Below are 15,486 nucleotides of genomic sequence, written 5' to 3'. Positions count from 1 at the left end.
ACCCCTGCATTTAGAGAAGGGCAACGCAGGCGTGGGATCGATCGATGAGCACCGGCAGGCAGGGAGTGAGGCTCCCGGCCCACATCGCCTGCAGCGTCTGCGCTCAGACTGCCCCGTGTGTGGCAGCCTGCTGAGCCAGCGCCGCGCCTGAGCCAAGGGAAAGGTCAGGAGGACTCGGAGACGGCAAGCTGGGGCCCAGGAACATCGATCACGCGTTACAGTAATAGGGCTGGGGGTGGTGAAGGACACCAATTCCCTTTCCACTCCTACTTCAGACCTGAACTCGGGTCCTCCTAAGGCCACACCATCGAATGAGGTGGCTTCAGCGAAACCCTAGAGCAGACATTAATCAGCTCGAGCCACAGCATCCTCAAATATTTCAGCGGCATTCATGGGACCAAGACGGAATTTAAGGGCAGGAACAACTGGGGTCCGAAGAACACAATGGTCTAAAAATAAGGGAACAGGCCTTTACTGCTGTCGGCGCCACTGAACTGGCCGAAAGATCATGTGAAAAATACCGCCGCAGCTTTTAAATGGATTACAACGAACTCGGCACTCTGTCTAGCAAGACACAGATTTTAAAAAATATACTTCAATTAGAAAAGAAATACAGATGGCACTTCATCTTCATAAGCACACATTAAAACGTACAAATCATTTTTACATAATCTTAATATGTGAAAATTAGCTATGGGTTCCATGAGAGAATGAAATACATAAATATTTTACCACTACAGGCTGTATTACAACGATTGAATGTGATTTACAGCCCTTTAACAGTTGTTAATAGGATTCCAGCAAGCTGTAAAGCCTGCCTGCTCCACTGAGAGGTCTGAACTCCTGCACAGTGCTCTCCCAGGAGGACTATGACAGGAGTGACTCAACACTACTAAAAGCATCAAACTGAGGACACAACACAGAACAGAGGTTTAACACAACAAGGCCCAGCAGAAAGATTACTAGTCCGATGTGAAATTAAACCTGCAGAAAAAAGAGACATCCCTCATGCCAAGACGTTAAAAAACAAAAAGTTGTTTTGAAATAACAGATACACTGACATGATTCCAATATGTATTTCAAAACTCAGCATTTTGAAATATGCATTTACCATACATGGTCTTGATACTACAAAGATTTAATGTTGTAATGTAGCAATAGCTGAGCATTGCAACTGTTGCAAAAAACAGGAAAGTATTTTTCACATGCTTCAACGCTATCAGAATATTTGATTATTATGATAATAATAAACATTCTTACACCTAGAAGGGAAGTAAAATCATCAATCAAAGACTTTTCTCTCTTTGGGGTAGAGAAAGAATCAAATTCCTGATCCCTTAACACACGATTAGTCTAGGTTATGGATGAAATCAGACAATTTGCTGCAACACATAAGCAAATACGCCATGATAATTGGCATAAGGCACTAGGATTTTATAAAAATCTCTTAAAACCTACTGGACCAGTGGAGGACAAAAGGCCCACAGTGAGTAGCAGCAAGTGATCAGGCAAGTAATTCTGGAGATAAGGTTTGAGAGCAAACCTGCAAAAAAATAAAAAACTGAAGCAGATCTGAGATGTCATTCTTAAAGACACAACCAAAACAAGTCAAGAAGAATTCTTAAAGTGGAAATTTTAAATCAGGCGGTTTCACACAACTGTGCGCATTTCCACTTTAAGAATTCTTCTGCCATGTAACAATAAATATCAAGCCAGTTTCACTTGTAAAAATCAGCACCAGAAATATGGCTCAGTATCTGTCATTCTCCTCTTCATGGGATATTATAGAATCAGGAATAAACATACTTCACAAGATAACAGTGTGGGAATAAATGTGAAAAGTTATATTTGGTATACTGCCTGCTTTCCTAGCTATGTAAGTGTTAATTTCTACACCGTCTAGGTACTGTACACAATTAATGACTTCCTACAGTCATTGTACGTAGAGAGGCACACAGTGACAGAGGAGATAAGTGTACGGAGTAAAAGGTTTCATGATCCTCTCATTAGATGAATCTGCAAAAGTGACATTTCCAATGAACATTTCATTTACTGTACTTTCAACCCAAAACCTTCTTGCAAAGTGGAGAAAATCAAGAGACAGTCTAAAAAAAAAACTAATTTTGTTCCTTGAGCAGAAAAACAAATAAATCAAAATGTAATCTGAAAGCTGTTAGACTTCACCAACATGCAGCACTTTGTTGTGGCCCATAAGCAGTTCCTGAAATGATGAGCCTTTATTTGTTGAGGTCTGATTTTTAAAGTAAACTCAAATGTCTCACTGATCAAAGTTAGTAGCTGTGCAAAGACTAACTGCTGCTGCAAGTAAGGTTTGTATACTGTTTCTTCATCACCAATGTCACTGAGAAACTGGAAAAAAGCATGGTGCAGTTTGTGCATGAGGCATTTCAGAACTGATTGGAAATACTGCTTGGCTGTTGTTTCTTGCACTAGTGAGTGAGCTGTAGAAAGCCCTGGAAAGGTTAATACTTTTATATTCGTTTTGTACTTTACCTCTGCACTAATTATTTCGTTGAAGAGCTGCTGAAACTGTCATACAGTGGCCAGTGGTCGCCTTACAACATGACCAGAGGCGTACCCACGACCAGCAATCTGAGGCTGCCCATCAGGGGTGAGATCTACCTTAAACTAGCATTGTAGCTGACTGAAAATAAGGATCTACGATAAAAGTGCTTAGAGCTCATGTTAGGAATAGTAAGATAACCTGATACACGCTAATTAATTATACTATACACACTAATAAGTTAGAGAAACATACTGTAGCTACAGTGCCTTGCGAAAGTATTCGGCCCCCTTGAACTTTTCAACCTTTTGCCACATTTCAGGCTTCAAACATAAAGATATAAATTTTTTATTTTATGTGAAGAATCACCAACAAGTGGGACACAATTGTGAAGTGGAACGAAATCTATTGGATTTTTGAAACTTTTTTAACTAATAAAAAAATGAAAAGTGGGGCGTGCAAAATTATTCGGCCCCTTTACTTTCAGTGCAGCAAACTCACTCCAGAAGTTCAGCGAGGATCTCTGAATGATCCAATGTTGTCCTAAATGACTGATGGTGATAAATAGAATCCACCTGTGTGTAATCAAGTCTCTGTATAAATGCACCTGCTTTGTGATAGTCTCAAGGTTCTGTTGAAAGCGCAGAGAGCATCATGAAGACCAAGGAACACACCAGGCAGGTCCGTAATACTGTTGTGGAGAAGTTTAAAGCCGGATTTGGATACAAAAAGATTTCCCAAGCTTCAAACATCCCAAGGAGCACTGTGCAAGCGATCATCTTGAAATGGAAGGAGTATCAGACCACTGCAAATCTACCAAGACCTGGCCGTCCCTCTAAACTTTCAGCTCAGACAAGGAGAAGACTGATCAGAGATGCAGCCAAGAGGCCCATGATCACTCTGGATGAACTGCAGAGAACTACAGCTGAGGTGGGAGAGTCTGTCCATAGGACAACAATCAGTCTTACACTGCACAAATCTGGCCTTTATGGAAGAGTGGCAAGAAGAAAGCCATTTCTCAAAGATATCCATAAAAAGTCTCGTCTAAAGTTTGCCACAAGCCACCTGGGAGACACCCCAAACATGTGGAAGAAGGTGCTCTGGTCAGATGAAACCAAAATCGAACTTTTTGGCCACAATGCAAAACGATATGTTTGGCGTAAAAGCAACACAGCTCATCACCCTCAACACACCATCCCCACTGTCAAACATGGTGGTGGCAGCATCATGGTTTGGGCCTGCTTTTCTTCAGCAGGGACAGGGAAGATGGTTAAAATTGAGGGGAAGATGGATGCAGCCAAATACAGGACCATTCTGGATGAAAACCTGTTGGAGTCTGCAAAAGACCTGAAACTGGGACGGAGATTTATCTTCCAACAAGACAATGATCCCAAACATACAGCAAAATCTACAAAGGAATGGTTCACAAATAAACGTATCCAGGTGTTTGAATGGCCAAGTCAAAGTCCAGACCTGAATCCAATCGAGAATCTGTGGAAAGAGCTGAAAACTGCTGTTCACAAACGCTCTCCATCCAACCTCACTGAGCTCGAGCTGTTTTGCAAGGAAGAATGGGCAAGAATTTCAGTCTCTCGATGTGCAAAACTGATAGAGACATACCCCAAGCGACTTGCAGCTGTAATCGCAGCAAAAGGTGGCTCTACAAAGTATTAACGCAAGGGGGCCGAATAATTTTGCACGCCCCACTTTTCATTTTTTTATTAGTTAAAAAAGTTTCAAAAATCCAATAGATTTCGTTCCACTTCACAATTGTGTCCCACTTGTTGGTGATTCTTCACATAAAATAAAAAATTTATATCTTTATGTTTGAAGTCTGAAATGTGGCAAAAGGTTGAAAAGTTCAAGGGGGCCGAATACTTTCGCAAGGCACTGTATATATGGATAATGCATCACAATTTAGTAGTAACACAGAATTACTGGATGTCACTTTGCCTAGCATAAGATATGATAGATCACTAGAAAGCGTGTGACAACATCCTTCTTATAAGGTTAATGTAACAGGTTAAAGTCATAGGGATTCAAAGTTTCAAAGATTCAATGTTTGCACATCGTTTGTTAATTGAATGAAGAGGAAGCAGTTTTCTCAAGGGACAAAGTCTAACTGGGTAGACGTCAGCAGGAGCAAACAGTAGGGAACGATTTAAGGCCCATTGCTCTTCGTCCTGTACATTGCCGTCTGTGGCCAACAATATTACATTCTGATGAGCAACACATACTATATAGAACTGTTTTAAAATGAACACATTTTTCAAACTTATCCACATGAACTGATTGAGGGTTGAAATAGAACAGGGGTTGGATAGTTATGCAATTGAGAATCTTCTCATTTTCCATATACATCTTTCAACTTTCTCAGTTTGGAGTAGATTGTGTAGGTTCTAGCTATTCAGTCCTATTCTCATCTGCAGGCACATACAGCAACAAATTGTGGAAATTTCCAGGTGTAGGGTGGAAACCAGCCAGGCACTATGTAGCAACAATGTAGACAGCAAACTGGCTACCACTGCAGGTGATACACAAATAGTGGGAGTGACAAACAGAACAAATGGCAAGGGAGACACTAAAAGGCAAAATCAAGAATTGGGCAGTGACTTAAATTTATGTCCATAAGTGCAGAATGATACACACTACACTACAGGTTAAAAGGACACAGAGTACTACTACAGGTGATTCTGGGATACAGGAAGCTCTAGATGAAAGGTGGAACTGATATAATTGAAGATCCTTCTAGGTTCTAATCAAGACTATGTGCGGAAGCAACAAATAAAGCAAACAGCCTTTTGCTGCATACAGGAATATACGACAAAAACTGGAATCTAGATCAAGGGACGTTTGTCACGGGTCACCATGCACTGGATGCAGCGGGTGTCACTGGGAATAAGGATGTGCAGCTTGGCTCACCATACATACACCATCCATAACAGGGACATCAGAAAGAGTGCAGAGGAGAGGAACAAGACTGATTCCAGGTCTTGGCATACTGTCCCACATGGGCAGATACAATACTTCTATCTCTTCAGTTCAGAATAAAGGACACAAAAAGGCAATTCCATCCAATGTAAGAGGACCTGGGGAAGGGTCATTTATAACCGGTATTTCCGGAACGAAATGCTGAAAATACCCGATATAGACCTGGGCAAGATGGCCACCCAGGATAACCAGCTGACCCGCTGTTGGTAAAAGCCTATGCAGCGAAACAAGGAGGCACAGCTGAACTACATCAGGAAACAGGATATAAATGCCCCAGAAGCGATGAGCCGGGGCGGAAGCCGATAAGGCGAAAGCGTTTCGGAGGAAGGAGAGATATTAGGAGTGTGCTAGAAGATATTTAAGAATAACGGACTATTGGATACGGATTTTGACTAGGATTACAGATTACGGCTTGGATACGACGCAGAGTAGTGTGGACATACGGATTTGGGAACTTGGATCGTTTAAGGATACTGGCAACGGATTGCGGAACGGATTTGGGGAGACATATGGACGAAGAGCAAAGAAGAACAGTGTGGTGTGAGTCAGAACTCTTTTACGCCTATTTTCCCCCGGCGACACCACACCAAGTATAACGATAAGGTGGTATAGGAAGTGTTAACCCAGGGGACTTAATTCACACTCAAGAGTGAAATAAAAGACATGGGGTAAAAACGAGCAGTCCATTTGGGACAAAGAATAGGAACACTTCTTACAGGTATTTGAGGCCCAAACTATGGGCTTTTTTAAAAAAACAGCCGAATGAATTTTCAGTTTCTCTTAACTACAATACTCTTAAAAAAGCAAGATGGGCCAAATAGCCTCTTCTCATCCGCAGCCTTTCTTAGGCTCTTATGTAATCTCCCACCTTCAGTCAGTGTTTTTCTTTCTTCTTCTTCATTTTTTGTTCCTTCCAACCTGAGACTCATTATTTCATTTTGTATTTGCCGGATTTAACACTGTGGTCCACATGGCTTCTTCACACACCTACTCTTTGTGTATATTCACGTTATTGTTACTGAAAACCCATAGAAAAGGCTTTCTCATGGCTCATTTGGTAAAGGCAGAAACTCATAGTCTCTGCTCAGCGGCTCTGCGTGCTAGCAGCACATTGGTTTCGGACAGTGAACGCCTGAAAAATGAAGTTCTGTTTATGTAAAACCGCAATCAAAAACACATATAAAATGAGTTTGTTTTATGTACACAACTCATGCAAACCAGTTCTTCAGGACCAGACACTTCAAATTACTGTGCATCTTAAAAAATACACAGTGTACACAGCTCTGCTCATTGCAATGCAAAGAGGAACACATGGAAATATAATATTTGCACTGCCCAGTTTATTGGCAAGGGAAGTAAGCTGGATTAAAGCATTACATTGCATACACTTAGCCAATATTCTCCTTTGAATTTGCACAAGAACAGATAAGCTTACTGGGCATGCATGAACAATTTCCTTGCAAACTTCGATTTGAACGGTTATATATTAAAGACAGTATATATGCATTTTGTTTCCCAGGCAGCTTGTTTTGTGTTTTGCTGAGGAACAAATCCCTAAATGATAAGGTCTAGCAACAGAATAACTTTCTAAGCCTAGTCTTAAATCATCCAGGGGAAATCAATTGTGAATTTATGGTAAATGTAATTCCAATCAGCAATATTCAGACGTGAAAATAAATTTAGAAATCGTTACATATAATGCAGTCTCGTTATGTCCTTTTTAGCAAAAAATTACTTTTTCAACATCAGTCAACGAACGCTAGTCACATCTTTGCAGGTTTCTACAGGAAATATTAATTGGAAAAAACATCAGCAGCTTAACTATTGATTTTTTTATTTTTATTTTGAATGCTCCTCTGCTCTGGGCTGGAGATATTCGTTTTGGTTTTTCCACTCCAGGGGGGCATCAGTGGTGCTCCCTCACCTTCATTAAGGTGAGAAAGATGAGAGAGACGGGACATCTAAGTGGTCCTGCTTATGCAGACCTTCCTGACAGCATGGTTAATGAGCCACACTTCCCTGTCCGGGTGCAGCGACTGGGAATGAAGTAAAGAGCAGTACTGCAACGGGAAAGATGGCATCTCTTTATCTGCCCTGCCAGGCGCTGTCAGGGTCAGAGCTGAGGTGGATCGATGCTTTATGGTGTATGATAACCTTGGTAACGTGTCTTGGGCTCCACCATGTAGGAGGCCAGACTAGAGATGAAAAACGCCTAGGCAACGACAAACAGCAGCTAAATAAAAGGCCTTAATGCAGACCCTCAACTTGTTCAGCCTCTCGTGCAACAAGATTGCGGCCGGTAAATTTGACACAGGACAGTGGCACTGCCAGTCACAGGAAATCCTCAGGATAGCTAGTGAGCACTTATAAAAAACACAGAAAGAAAACATTGGGCCAAACTCAAAACGCAAAAGACAGATCTGGAGATCGGGGCGCATGCGTGAGCTTGGCCCTGTATCACGAATGTTAACTGGCCCCCAGACGGCGTTGCTCAAGACAAGCTGGACCAAGCAGCCAGCTCCCCGCACTCCCAACAGACTAACAGCTGGCGCAGGAACTGTTGAGCAACCTCTTCTGAAGAGTTTGGTCTGATAGGGAAAAAATACAAAAACATAACAGATACAAAAAGGCCTCTTTGTTGAAGAAACTAAAAGGATAATTTGTATGAATTATCCACAGAAACGGTACATATAATACAACCAGATGTCAGAATGTAAAGAAAAAACATTAAACAACAAAAGGAAACAAAACAAAAACAATTCTGGAGAAACAAAAACCCTGTCAAGACTCCACTGTAGGTTCTTAGTCAGGGGAAAGTGGAGGTGGAAGGCTGATGAGTGTGGGCTTAAAAACACTACAGTGCAAAACTCTTGATAACCTTCAATAAGCGGCCCCCAACAAAAGCTTTTAGAAGGCTGTCAGAAATTTGCTGAACTTAAAAAAAAAACTGCTTTTCATTTCATTTTTAAACTTGCTTTTCATTGCACCACAAAACAAAGATATCGTGGTTCTGTAATATTAATATTTGCCCAAGCCTATCAATCCTGTTGCCTGTCTGGGGCACGAAGAGTTCCCAGAGTCCCAGAGAAGCGCTGCGGCTCAACATTAAGGCAGCACTTTTGTTCCTCATGCCGTTTTCACTAATGCCATAAGCTATTAAAAAACAGCAGGTCAGCGAGGAGCAGGGAAGTAGTGTATGCATTATTATTGTATGGCAGATAAGAACCATGAATTATTGATTTATTTCCGATACAGAGAACAGGAGGCAATTCTTTACACAAAGAGCTGTGGGAGTCTGGAACAAGCAATCCACCCATGTTGTTGAAGTCTATACTGTGACGTCTTTTGGATAAAAAAAAGAAGTTAGAATGAGATCCTCAGATCACTTAGCTACTGCAAACCGAACAAACCCGCTGGGTCGAATGACCTCCTCATTTATATGCTTCCTGACGTTGTTCAGTTCTGTCTCAGTGCTTGCAATTTCTCTTCTGTCTTCTGCTGTCATGAAACAAAAAATTGTTTCATGACTGCAGATAGTACAGGATTTTCCAGAATTAATGGGGGAAAAAAACCATCTGCAAGAGTACATGCCTGTACAAGTGGCGATGGAAAAAGACCCCTCTACAAACAACAGGGAAATCTTTCTTTGAACAGGAGCACTTTACACGGATGGTCGCCATTTTTCCATGGTGTGAGTCGGTGGAAGAGACGAGACTCTCACAACACAACGGCCTCTCCGGAGCCCAGGAAAGTCCCAGACCGCCGATACGCCAGAGCCGACTACCTTGGCTCATCCGAACCTGGACGGCGTGCGGCCAGCTCGCAGTTCCGACTTGTCAAAAAAACAGCGTTCAGCACCGATAAGCAAGCAGCATGTTCCCTCTGGCTTTGGGCACCCCCTTCCAACCCCACAAATACACGCTCGGGAGACACCAAATGCAGAAGCAAAAACACTTAAAAATGGGAGCAGCTGGTGAATTTCTTGATCCCACACCTGCAGGCGCAAGGCCAGCGGTTTTGGCGTCAGACACCTTGCCAAGAAAAGGCAGCTGATTATGACGCGTGGAAATGCGACTTTCTTGCATTGCAGCAGGAATTTCAGAATAAAAGATGCACAATTACGTATTGGTAGAACATGATCACTGAGTAACAGTACAGAACTTAACGTTTCTTTTCTACTACACAGTAAAGTTTGCTAGGATTTAATCTAAATATGGATTGATGTTATAATAAACCTCCTATCTTTTCTTAACTTTTCCTACTTATTTTCATTTGTACATTTCTTTCTAAATTTATTTAGACATGTCATTAACTTTAATATGTTTCACATGTTATTGTACACTGTGCTCGAGTTACACACAATAATTGGACATGTATGGGAAGTGTGCTTGTGGCTTTTACACAGTATTTCCAGGACTTCTGATCTGCTATTGCTTACTTTATCAAGAGCTGATGCTGTTGCTTTAGTTCACTGTTTAACTCTAGCATACAATATAAAATGGCAGATCATACTGTTTGACCAGCAGCCTGCCAACACACAGGAAAACTATGCCTGAACTGCAAAAAGCTTAAATGGTAGAAGATTTTTGTATGAGGAAAAGCCAGCTTTCAGAAGACATTCTGATATAATGTTATAACTTTGTCATCTTTAATACATGTCATAAATACAGCCTTGGCTCTAATACATGGTGAGTATGAAGGTTAAACTATTTGCTAAATCTAACTTTACAAATCCAGCAGTAGCAGTCTGGCCATTAGACACATTTTAAGACTTTTCGGACTTCAAGCCAACTGGCTTTAAAATTCTTTAATGACAAAATTGACATTAATTGCCTCAATTATTAATTTGAAGCAAACAGCCAAGTAAAATACAGGGATACCACAGCTCAGCATCAACATTACACTTCACTTTGATAATTTAATTGGTAGGTTATTTTAACCATTAAAATCTAAGAAGGTTTTATTTACAGAACTGTATCTACTGTATATGCCAAACAACGCATGCGTTTCTTTTCTGTTTTTGCATGTTTAACGTCTGGAAGAAAACCGTTACCTCTTAATTAGCTGGAAAAAGGACGAGGCCTCTAGAAAAGCGAACAAGGAAAGCTGAAGAGCAAAAAGGTGTTGTGTCTCATTAGCGAGCCTTGGTGTTTGAGATGTGGTCGTGGCTGTCATTAGGATGGGGGATCTGGGCTATCTAATGAACAGCTGCTGGAGGGAGGGATGTCACAATAACAGGCTCAACAGGAGAGTAAGTCCCTAATAAGATGCTAAGTCATATAAGCATGAATGATGGGGAAATGCCTGCAAGTCAGTGTTGCTGACGGCGTGATAAAACACAGCCTTAATTCAGGATGTCAGGATTTACAGAACACAGCAGTAAGAGGATTGAAACAATTCTTGTCCGCCAGCTCTTGTCTTTTTACTCCATTTTGATACCTAATTCCAAATCACCTGAGCACATTATTATTAAACTTTTGATTTATGTCGAGGGAAAACCATGTTCGGCTTTTTATATATCCGTGTTGGTGTTTTATGAAACAAACTAGCAAAAGATAAAACTAGCGATGTATCCATGTCCTTGCAACTACGAAAACTCTTTGTTGAAACAAAAATTATAAAAAGTTATACCTAAAAGACATTGAGCAGTGAAAAGCAGCATTTCATGACATACATTCAAAAAATAAATGAACCTACAGTAAGGAAGTGTGTCCAGTAATAATCAGATCAACACAAATGATCAAACATATACAAAGCCAGATGAATGTGCATTAAATGCAGTATCACGCAGAACGTTTGCTCTCTAATGTTAAACTTAAATGACATTTGCAAAATCTGGTAGTTGCAGAGGTCAGATTTTCATCCACTACTGCACAGGTTAGAAAAGTAACATTCTGTAACACTATTGTACAAGGAGCAAAGCAATGTTTAAATAATTAATTGCTTCTGATGTTACTTACCCCTCTCCCCCTACTTTAGTGACTTTCAGACGGAAATCGACGGAGTTGTGGCTGGGAGGTTTCCACTTCAGGATGTCATCACATCTGCCCGGCTTGTATTTCTAGGAGACACAAAGGCAGGCTCAGCATTCACAAATGCATTTAGCTGTCTCAGTTTCAGGAGAAGCGAGGCTCTTTTTTTTTTCATTTCAGCTGCATGGGACGTTCCAGATAAGGTGAAATGAGAAACTGCAGATTGCCCCCTGACACCTCTCTTTGTCTTCGGCGACAGTGTGACAGAGGTACAATAAGACACACTCAGCTGTTACAGTGCAGGTAAAACCTTGCCCACTTGGGTTGACCTTTTCTTTCCTCAGGGGTGCCAGGATGAAAGTGCCTGTGAGATTGCACATTCCTTAAATACCGCCAGCTTTACAGCACATTCTCCCGTAGAGTATGTTTTAATGCACCTTTAAAACCACAGTCCTGAGCTGGGGCGGCTGTCCAGGGCCTGGACCAACTGTGCTGCAAAGTGAGGAAAAATACCTCAGCACCTGCCAAGAGAGTGGAGACACCTGGTCTTCACTACTGGGCACAGGTGACGAAAAGGTGATTGTAAAGTCTGCTGATTCCCGATTTTACAGCACTTGTTTTCTATTCTTTCATATGATTTTCAACATCCGCACTTCCTGGATATGAACTTAAGCACAGCTGAAAGATAGCCTTTTCTACTTGAAATAAAAAAAAGGTTTCAAACAGGAGATTTCATAGTAATGTCAGTTCCACAGCTACCATATTTGCTTTTTAAGCACTGGTAATCTCTAACTAGACATCTGTTTTCTGAAGTCATGTTGCTTTCAGATCTCATTCTGAAATTTATTTTGAAGTATGTGAAGTAATATCTGTGCTCAAGCTCTATGGGTCTTCATGGTGGTTATGTGGAACTGAATGTCTCTCAAAAGAGACTGCACAAGGCACTCTGGAAAAATATAATTAAATTCCCATCTGGCAAATGGAAAGGCAGACAGAACATGACCTGGTATCTCTTTTTTTAATGTAGGAATCAACTGCAAGCACAAAGGATTATAAATAAAATACAGGAACAGGAAGTGTTTATTTTCACAAACAAGACACTGTGAACATGGTCATGTTTGAGGACACAGTCTCATAATATCACGACCAGTGACCAGAACCAAGTCAAGGCATGCACAGTGGAGAATCAAAATCAATCAATTTGGGTTCTATTGCACTTCCTGTACATTACTGACGCATTCCATATCAGGTCATGCTAACATGCAGGTGGGAAAAGCAGGGTGGCACAGTGAGCCCCTGAGTTCACTTCCTGGGGTGCTGTCTGTGTGGAGTCTGGATGTTCTCCCTGTTTGCATGGGTTAACTGACTTCTGGGAAAACTGGCCCTAGCTGCGAGTGTGGGCATGTCTGTGTCTACCCTGCGATGGGCTGGCATCTCATTCGGGGTGTACCCTAATTTGCACCCATTGCTTGCTGGGATAGGCTCCGGCTCCGCTGCAAATGGCTGGGTGTATAAAATGCATTGTAATCTTTCCTGCAGCCGAAGAAGGCTCCACAGTCAAAACGTTGCGTTTCTTTTCTTCTCTTTTCAGCATGGAATAAACCTTTACTTGTTCCTTAGCAGCCTACGAATGCTGACACAGCTACCTACTCAAACTATTTGATACTTTCTACAACTGGCTTGTGTAACAAATTGTTATTGAACAACAGATAACAAGGCAAATATCTAACAGACCATTTAAAGCACCCGGCAAGTGTAAATAAATTCCTGAAGGTCCCTTCTCAGCAAACTGCTGAATCTACACAAAAAGCCTGCATAGGAACCTGCCCACGTTTCTAACCTGCAGCGATTTGTTTTTGTCATTCTGTGGCGTTAAGTAATGGAGTTCGACCATGCAGGTAAGTATGGAGGATTTCCAGTTTGTTTTTCTACACACACGGAAAATGCTTGTTTCATGTTACCTGAGCAATGAGACGACACCGAAGAAAAGATCTTCAGTCTACGTGCAAGGCCTTTCTAAGGCCACATTATTTTTTTTCAAACAGAATATGTCCGCTAAAATGAAAGCAAAGACACGTTATACTGGACCGCGCAGCTATATATAAGTTTTATGTGCTGTGGGAGCACTGATCTTACAGCTCTCAGTGCTGTAAACTGATGTTATTGTGCTTTTGTACCAAAGCAACAAAAGCTTCTTTCCTTTGTCAATCAATATCCATCTTTACTATGATGCTATTAAAACATCAGGGTGGCCAGATTATCCCCTTTTTATTTTTTAGCCGGTGCCACTGATGACAACATTTTACAATAATTGCGATACGAATATCACTTTCGATAGCCACTTATCCAATTCAGTGTGACAGTGGCTCATCTGTATTATTCACTGCACTCCGAAACAAAACTTTGTTTTGAATGTTATGTCAAATGTTTCTGGTTTTCATGCTAGTGGCAGTAAGACTGGGGTCTTGAATCCTAATACTTCTCACAGTCCCAACTCCTCAGTAAGGGACCTTTTCATCTTCTGCTATGAAGACTGAGCAGAGTTCACTGTATGCCTTTTTCGTTTGAAATCCCAGAAAGACTAATGCTCTGAAAAGGTTTTTCTAAATCGCAATATGCATTCCAATGTTGGTTTTTTGCAAGGTGATTCGTCTCAAAGGGCACACATCTTTCTGGTATCTTAATGGCCAATGGCGGTATAGCAGAAGGGCTCCTCTATCATGGTGAGAGTTAAACACTGCTATATGGATATTTCATTATTCGCATTCTGGCTTCAACTACATCTTGCATTTCATCGATTTCACATAGAAGCTCCATCAGAGAGCCTGGCCCTAAGATGCTTTTAGTTTTCACTGAGAGGCAAGGCTACAGGCAGGAGGAACTACTGCACATACAGAGTTCTCTCTCCATGGGATTCTGAGGTCTGAGATCACACCCTAACCACCTTTCGCCGAACTCTATGGTCTACAACGTGCTTATTGTTCAGGTACATTTTATTTCAATCCCTTACTTCATCGTCTGGAGCTCCAGAACCTTGCACTTTATTTTGGATTTGTGTACTTTTAGGATATTATCGCACTATTCTGCATTTTTTGCATTGTCGTTGAGCTACTCTGTTTAGCGCACTGCACTGCAAAATGTTGTTTTCCACTTAAGCATATAATGAGACTAGATGTGTGAACCAAGGACAAAGAACCTCGCAGTGCCCTGTTAATACTGTATAAGAGTAAAATACTTCTCTGTACATTACAATACACCTCTTCCCAAAGGTACATTCTCATCATGCTTCAGCCGAGTGCATGCCAACAGAATAGTCCTTGAAATGAGGCTGACTCCTATTAAAAAAAAACTATTTCAACAACGTTTACTGTCAGCAATGTTCCGTTTGAATGCATTTTTAGTCTTAGATCTTAAAGAAAAGCATCAATTTATATTAAGTGCAACAGCTATCTCATGTCACTTCTGCATGCTCATATTTGAGTCTGTATCACCACTGACTTCAAACTACCTGCGAATAAGAAAACAACTATTTTGAACAAAATTAAGATTGAATTATTTGTGACCAGTGCTATAACCATAGTGAGTTCACTGGTTAGAGATCACACGGGTTAGTCCCTGGTATTTGTTTTACTTCTAATTGTGAACACCCGACCAGTGTTCCTAAGAATGAACTAGTATTGACAGAAAATTTCATTTTTTCATATTCTATTAAAATGTCACACTAACTGCAGATCACAGCCTGTGAGCCAGAAAATTATTCAAAACATAACAGACAAAATACCGTACATGCAAAGTACTGTACCAAGATCCAGCCCTTTTTATCCATCACACTTGGTAGGCCTGGTAACAGAGGACAGATCCATTTGACACTATTGTCATCCAGCTGTTACAGTGTATTTCCAAGGACATGCTTCTTTTTAATTTGGTTGTGGCTGCTTCTATTCATGTTAGTCGGGTTTAGACTCTATCTTTAAAACTCTCTAGAGATTCTAGATCAGG

The 15,486-nt window shown here is 41.1% G+C and overlaps 1 protein-coding gene across 1 annotated transcript in view; it reads right to left on the bottom strand.

Annotated features, from left to right (window-relative positions):
• Positions 1 to 15,486, bottom strand: part of rngtt (RNA guanylyltransferase and 5'-phosphatase) — a 171,725-nt gene that overhangs the window by 15,519 nt on the left and 140,720 nt on the right. Inside the window, exon 13 of the mRNA XM_006626151.3 lies at positions 11,476 to 11,576. Within this exon, the coding sequence (XP_006626214.2) occupies positions 11,476 to 11,576 (101 nt within the window). The remainder of the gene's footprint in view (positions 1 to 11,475; positions 11,577 to 15,486) is intronic.

Source organism: Lepisosteus oculatus, chromosome 2, assembly GCF_040954835.1.
Source record: "Lepisosteus oculatus isolate fLepOcu1 chromosome 2, fLepOcu1.hap2, whole genome shotgun sequence".
NCBI classification, from domain to species: domain Eukaryota; kingdom Metazoa; phylum Chordata; class Actinopteri; order Semionotiformes; family Lepisosteidae; genus Lepisosteus; species Lepisosteus oculatus.
The sequence above is the reverse complement of the archived record's forward strand: the minus strand, read 5'-3'. Positions and strand labels throughout refer to the sequence as shown.